Raw genomic sequence first — 6,976 nt, 5'->3', positions numbered from 1 at the left:
TTTTAGTTTTAGGTACCTCAAATGATCGCGGGAAGGCAAAGGCGTGATCGTACACCTTCTCACATTTTATGACTATGTTTCTGGGATACTCTGATATAGAACTGTTTTGAAAACAAATTGGAAATAACTATTGGTTTTAAATGTTTTAAAAAGTTTAAATTTGGCATGATTTTTATGGGTGTTACATACATATCGGGCGAGACCCGATGACTGTATTGTATGCTATTGTTTTGTGATCATCGCATGTGTTAGCATGATTATATGTTATATGTTATTATGTGTACCGGACGGGGCCCAATGTCAGGTGGACCTAATAAATGACAGATTTGTAATCCGAGCAAAGCTCGATGTCTGGCAGGGCCCGAGGCCGAGTGGGATGTGGGGCGGGGGCCCAGTATGTGTTAATTTGTGCATGATATGTGGTATTTTGGGGAACTCACTAACCATTAGGTTTATAGTTTTCAGTTTATGTTTCAGGTATTTCAGGATCGAAAAGGAAGAATCTAGGATGATTGCAGAGCACACACCAATTTTTTCCGCATTTTTAGAATTACTCTGATATGATATGATGTAGTGACATACATTGGTCTTTTCCAGTTGTATGACAATGTTTTAGATTACTGTTTTATAAAATTAAAAATGAATTTTTGTTGGTCTTATTTTTGGAACGTTACACATCGCCTACGTTGCAGCACTTTTGATGTAATAAGTATGGCAGCACTCTCTCTATCTTTATTAATCACTTGATTCTACAACGATTGGAACGTAGAAGGTCAAGTGTTTGAATATTACCGACCTCCTACTTTTATCTTTTTTTTTTTAAATAAGTTGACATGGCTTTTCATGTTTTTGTAAAACAAAAAAAAAAAGTGTTTTGTGACATTAACCACTTATACCACTTCTAAAAATGTAAATTCAGCATAATTTGTTATCTGTTTCCAGGAATAACTTTTCCTTTTCTATACTTTTAACAGTATACAAGCACCATTTTATTTTCAAAAGCTAGTAAAAATGTGTCAAAAACTAGTAAAAATACCTTCGCAAATGGTTCCCACGTTTTCCTCTTCCCCTTCAAATTCTCCATTGCTTTCTTTCTCTCTCATCTCTTTCCCCAGAAACCATGCCTTTGACACACTTTTTGAATCAAATTCCCCAATCGTGAATTCAATTTAGGTGTAATCCAATTGCAATTGTTAAGATATGTGGAGTTGTTGATTTCTTTCAAACTCCATATATCTCTCAGAAAATTTGATTCATTTTTAGAATAATTTTAAACCCGTGGGTGTAATACGATTGAATGATTTCATGATCCTTGAACAAGTTGATGTTAAAAGTTTGCATCTCTTTTATTTTTTTTGAGAATTGATGGGAGGGTTAAGGGATTTTGGTAGTGTAATGCATTATTCCGATTTTGGGTTTTGAAAGGAACCAAAAGCATGGGGTGTTTTTCATCAAAAGAAAAAAGAAGCTCAAGGAGACACGGAGCTGGAGGTCAAAGAGGGAGAGGCCCGATTGTACCCAATTCACCTCCTCGTGTATCTCAGCCTCCGTCAGGTAAGCCTCACTTTTTTGGGAAATTTATAGCTTCCATCAATATTTCATTTCACAATATCACATTGGTGTTCGATCTTCATAGATTTACTGTATTTTTCTTATAAGCAGGATCATGATAAAGCATCAAATGTGATTTACGTTTTGTAACAAAAATTTGAATTTCGAAAAGCAACAAATAACATTTTGATCATGATCACTAAATTATGGGCAAAGATCGATTTTATGATGTCAAATTTCTATGTTAAAAGACTTGTCAAAATGATTCCGGGTTTTGAACACGGTTTTGTCGTTTGATAAATTCTTATATTTTTATAAGAATTTCACATGTTAGATATGATCACGAAAATTCTGATAAAAAGTAATGATCTATATCTTTTGTTTAAATCAACTTAAGCTATACAGAGTGGGCTCGGCAGGAGCTGAGTCAACTCGGCATGCAGGCTTGGTAATCCAACACTAGAAAACTCACTATTTTCTTGCTAGAGCTGAGGAGTCTGGCATGTCCAGCACCACTCTTCTCAACTTAGGCTATATTTTTTTGTGTAATGGGAAAACAAAATTGTGAAGCTATAAAAATTGAATTAAAAATAATGCTGGTCAAATGTCTAAATTCCCCAAACATTTTTCCAATACTTAGAATTTCTTAATGTTTTATTAAAAAATAAAGTGATATTTAAATAATCTATAATTTATAATCATATATTAAGTTTTCCTTTATCACAACTTGTACAATAAATTGGTTTCTAGATAAAAATACAAAAATACAACCACACTTAACCCAACCCAACCCAACCCAACCCACTCATTTATCACATCTGGTGCCACTTTAAAATTATTTGTTTCTTTTTGGGCTAAACTTTTTAGTTTTATCCATTTAACTCATTTTATTTTCACATATATTGATTAAAGTTGGTAAGTTTTGTCATATTGTCCAATAAAATTCTCATTATTGAATACTTTTTTGTGCAGTGAACCAACGAAGGGTTGAAGCAGAAGCCAAGCCTGTTTCTCCCCAAAAGAGAACAAGCAATGAAGTAGCTAACAACCAACCTCCGACCAAATCAGCAGCTGGAAACAATAATATTGCAGCTCAAACTTTCACTTTCCGGGAGTTGGCTGCTGTCACCAGGAACTTCCGGCAAGACTCCCTCATTGGTGAAGGTGGATTCGGCCGAGTTTACAAGGGAAAACTCGCTAAAACAGGCCAGGTAATTAACTTCAGTTTAAAACAAAACAAGTTGGATCGACTGTCGACTTTTCACAATTAATTAATATATCAAATATGATATTAAAATAGTCTTTTTAATTCAAATGGAATTAATTACGTATATTCTTTTTCGGTGGGTTAGGAAGTCGCCGTGAAGCAATTGGATCGCAACGGGTTGCAAGGAAACCGTGAATTTCTAGTGGAGGTTTTGATGTTGAGCCTTCTTCATCATCCGAATTTAGTAAATCTAATAGGATACTGTGCAGACGGCGATCAAAGACTTCTAGTCTACGAATATATGTCTGCGGGATCGCTGGAAGATCATCTACTCGGTAATATTTGTTTACGTAAAACGACAATAACACCCTTTTTACCAAGAAATTCACATTCGCATTGTCTCTAATTGACGATGGATTAAAATTGTTTCAAAATTTCAGATCTTCCGCGAGGGAAAGCGCCTCTTCCTTGGTACACGAGGATGAAAATCGCATTAGACGCTGCAAAAGGTCTAGAATATTTGCACGACAAGGCTAACCCTCCCGTTATCTACCGTGACTTGAAGTCTTCCAACATCTTGCTTGATCAAGACTTCAATGCCAAGCTCTCGGATTTTGGGCTAGCAAAACTTGGACCCGTTGGGGATAAAACACATGTGTCATCACGAGTGATGGGAACTTACGGATACTGTGCGCCTGAGTATCAACGAACAGGTCAATTAACTGTCAAATCTGATGTCTATAGTTTTGGAGTTGTTCTGTTGGAACTCATCACCGGAAAAAGAGCCATCGATCCCACAAGGAAAAACGAACAACAAAATCTTGTTTGTTGGGTAATTAACTAATTACTAATCAAATTTTAATGCTCCTTTACTTTACCAAAAAAAAAAAAAAAAATCTAATTACTAATATAGCCCTCACGTGGAAACCCTAGAGCTGATTTTTTTTTTTTTTTCTTTTTTTATGTTAAATTGGCTGTTGAACAATTATGAACAGGCGGAACCAATTTTCACGGATCCACAGAGGCTAAAGGAACTGGCGGATCCATTATTGAAAGGAAACCATCCGGCGAAAGGTTTCAACCAGGCAGTAGCCGTCGCAGGCATGTGTGTCAACAACGACGCGTCGGTGCGCCCTTTGATCAGCGACGTAGTCACTGCGCTTACTTTTCTCGGAGAGGGAAACGACGACAACAAAATAGAACTAATCGATTCTCCAAGTCCAACCGAAGCATCTCGACCTTCATCTAATAAAATAAAAGCATCCGCTAGTGATCGGGAAAAAGCAGTAGCGGAAGCCATGGAATGGGGTACGAGTTCAAGACCAGGTGGTGGAAAGAAACCGAGGGCTTCAAGATCAACGCGTTAGATCTTCAAACATAAATTTCAGTTGTTTGAGTCGGTTTTTGATTGTGAATATGTATACTGATTTATTAACCAAAAAGGGAAACATACTTTCAAATCAATTTTGTTAAATTAAAAACGTCCACGAAATATTCAAAACGTACATTTTATTTGTGAAGAATTGGGGAACCTGAGTTTCAGCTCTGTGCAGCATTCATATGGATGTGCCCATATTTTTGCATGACCTTCTTAGTTGCAAGAGCTGCCGCCTCACTTGCACGAAATGCTCCAGTCGCCATGATTGCAGCAAACTCCTTCCCGATTTCTTCCTGCAACTTGCTTCTAGCATCTCCAAGAGGATCCACTTTTGGCTTTGCATCTTCATGTTTCCCACTAGTTTGCTCCTTTAAGGCTTGAATTTTACTACTTTCAGTTTCTGTTGACCTGTTGACTTGGTTTGTTATTGAAGATTGTCTGAACTGGGGAGCTTGGGGGACTGCACCCGCCTTCAATGTAGTCTCTAGATTTTGTATCATGGGCACTGCAAAACACATCCACTTGTTAACAACTTTTTTGCAACGTACTTTCCTTGATTTGTTTATATACCTTCATACCAAAAACAGATGTTTAAATGCCTTTTATAAACAAAATAAAGAAGACTTTTGGGAAAGATGGGGAACTTACTAATAAGAGCACCCATTGGACTGCTTGTGACTTCATTGGGGAGGTTAAGAATGTAGTCTGGAATGTTGTTGCCTACCAAAAACTGTGTGATTTCACTACTGAAGTTATTACAATTATGTGCCAATAAACTGTAACTTTCTGCTGTGTATCGAGGGGTTATCTCCTGTAAATACATCTCAAAAACATCTTTTGGGATATGAGTGATACCAAGATCCACCACTCTCATTGGAGTTCCATATGGAGCTGTTCCAGCCACAACCTCTTGTATTCCCCTTCCATAATAATACTCTCTACCATATACCACTACTCCTGTGTGCCTGATATAAAACAAATCTCAGTTCACTTAAACTAATGAATAATGATCTGATGATGAAAAAATAGAAAATGAGATTGTTTACCATATTGCCTCGATAGTTTTTCCCAAAAATGACATGGAAAGCTGACGAGCTAGCCCATGGCTTAGGTCATACACATGTAAACTCACCTTGTGACCCTCCTATAGATGAAGTTTACAAATGGTTAACAATGAAATAGAACTAATCAAAGCATGATATGGCATAAGATTTTTTAGTGAGTACTTATAGCCTCATACCTCTGCCATCTTTCACAATCAAACAGAAACTCAAGTTTCAAAAGCTACAATGCCTAGTCTGCAGGGTCTCTGTTAAGCTGAACAATGGACAACTGTAGAAGAAAAAAAGCAGCAATCAGCAAAGATAAGAAGAAACATAAAATAAAAATGTTGCCAAATCAAGTCATGATTATATCAACAATGATTACAAGGTTTTAATTCTGCTTCCTTAAATCATTTGCAGATTGCAAGTAACCTGTAACCCCGAAACCGTTTGTAAAACGAATCTAATAAAGAATAACTAAAGCAAATCTGCTTTCTTTTCCTGTCTTTTTGTCAAAATGAAAAAAAATCTAGCCTTGAAGCTTATCAGAATGTTAAATGTGCTAACTCAATCTATGCCTTTCCATCAAAAAGCCTCTCTCCCCGAGAGATCACCATGCATTCAAAACACACTAAATCTAACCTTATGCCACTCCATAACAAATTGCAAATATATTTTAGATAGTTAAACACCGAAAAAAAAAACAACAAATCGTAGAAGAATCGCATGCATCAGATACATCATAATATACATAAAACTGTTACATGTCAGTCACAATTGAAGTGCATAGCATTGAAGATAACTCAAGATTCGATCATTGCGGTGATATTAGGATAATAATAAGGAAATTCGGTATATTCTTCGCGAGAAGAAGATGAATTAGTATAGAGAAAGCTCTTACCTGAAACGTGACGAGTGGGAGAGAATCAGAGAAATAACAAAACTTGGGGAAGAATTTATGAGACAGACACACAACTGCACTCGTCTTATTTAGCCGTGAACTTTCTAGAATCCACCAATGTAGAAAAACGTTGACCGGTTGACTTTCTTTAATTTTGTTGATCAAATTACGGGTTTTGCTTTTAGAATATTTTTTTTAGAATCTGAAGTATATATTTTTATGAGCAAATATATTTTTAATTTAAATTATTTTTGAACAAATCCGAAATAGATCCGATCATTCTCCAATTGGCCCAAAATTAGTTATATAATAGCTCCTATTTCTAATGCTAATTTTCAAAAATATCTTTATTTTAAATAAGTGTTTGATATGCTTTACAAATAACATTTTATTAAGGCTTACAATTTTCTTATGTTTTTCATTCAAAAACAATCTACACGTTTAAGCAGTAGTCAATGCCGTCGCACGTTTGGCATCGAGTCAAAGTTTCTAAATGATTCATTTTATTGTGATATCGGATTACTTTTCGCACAAGATTTACGTCTAGCAAAAGGTACAAATGTATACATCAAAATGGGTTGCGAGGTGCCATGAAAATTGTAGCAAATCACTTATGATTCTCCTAACATGTGACAGTTATTGGGTGTGTCTGACAAAACTAGCTGATAGTGAAGAAATTGAGAAAAATTCAGTAAACCTAGACTAGAGTAGTCCAAGTGTTGAAAATACTGAAACAGAGTTTTAGAATCGTCAAGTGGCAAGTAATGCGGAAAATAAAGAGCTGTGAATCACAAAGTTAATGATAAAAACGTTTTTTTATATGTTCAAGATCAATGATTCAAAAGTGTCTCATATTCATCAAGATTTAGTTACAAGTGTTTGAATGATAGACAAGC

At 35.8% G+C, this 6,976-nt stretch overlaps 2 protein-coding genes across 2 annotated transcripts; one reads left to right on the top strand and one right to left on the bottom strand.

Annotated features, from left to right (window-relative positions):
* The first annotated feature begins 1,016 nt into the window (after window positions 1-1,016).
* Window positions 1,017-4,222, top strand: LOC145048487 (putative serine/threonine-protein kinase PBL26). Its single transcript, XM_078996996.1, has 5 exons — window positions 1,017-1,554; window positions 2,524-2,762; window positions 2,904-3,093; window positions 3,199-3,590; window positions 3,754-4,222. The coding sequence occupies exons 1-5, from the start codon at window positions 1,437-1,439 to the stop codon at window positions 4,123-4,125; spliced, it is 1,311 nt and encodes a 436-aa protein (XP_078853122.1). The 5' UTR covers window positions 1,017-1,436; the 3' UTR covers window positions 4,126-4,222.
* LOC145048488 (uncharacterized) lies at window positions 4,209-6,142 on the bottom strand. The gene is made up of 5 exons (XM_078996997.1): window positions 6,081-6,142; window positions 5,377-5,468; window positions 5,183-5,280; window positions 4,785-5,101; window positions 4,209-4,641 (listed from the first exon to the last, which is right to left on the bottom strand). The coding sequence occupies exons 2-5, from the start codon at window positions 5,383-5,385 to the stop codon at window positions 4,298-4,300; spliced, it is 768 nt and encodes a 255-aa protein (XP_078853123.1). The 5' UTR covers window positions 5,386-5,468; window positions 6,081-6,142; the 3' UTR covers window positions 4,209-4,297.
* Between the last annotated feature and the right edge of the window lie 834 nt (window positions 6,143-6,976).

The sequence above is a fragment of the Lactuca saligna genome, chromosome 5 (genome assembly GCF_052625555.1).
Source record: "Lactuca saligna cultivar CGN05327 chromosome 5, ASM5262555v1, whole genome shotgun sequence".
NCBI classification, from domain to species: domain Eukaryota; kingdom Viridiplantae; phylum Streptophyta; class Magnoliopsida; order Asterales; family Asteraceae; genus Lactuca; species Lactuca saligna.
Note: the sequence above shows the minus strand (reverse complement) of the source record. Positions and strands in the feature narration are given on the sequence as shown.

Excerpts from the sequence above, each read along its gene's own strand:
- LOC145048487 (XM_078996996.1), top strand. The coding sequence starts at position 1,437 with ATGGGGTGTTTTTCATCAAAAGAAAAAAGAAGCTCAAGGAGACACGGA. Across the intron at positions 3,094-3,198 it reads GCTGGAAGATCATCTACTCG|ATCTTCCGCGAGGGAAAGCG; the intron begins GTAATATTTGTT and ends TCAAAATTTCAG. Across the intron at positions 3,591-3,753 it reads AACAAAATCTTGTTTGTTGG|GCGGAACCAATTTTCACGGA; the intron begins GTAATTAACTAA and ends AATTATGAACAG.
- LOC145048488 (XM_078996997.1), bottom strand. Across the intron at positions 5,102-5,182 it reads AAAACTATCGAGGCAATATG|GCACACAGGAGTAGTGGTAT; the intron begins GTAAACAATCTC and ends GTTTTATATCAG. Across the intron at positions 4,642-4,784 it reads TCCAATGGGTGCTCTTATTA|TGCCCATGATACAAAATCTA; the intron begins GTAAGTTCCCCA and ends TGTGTTTTGCAG.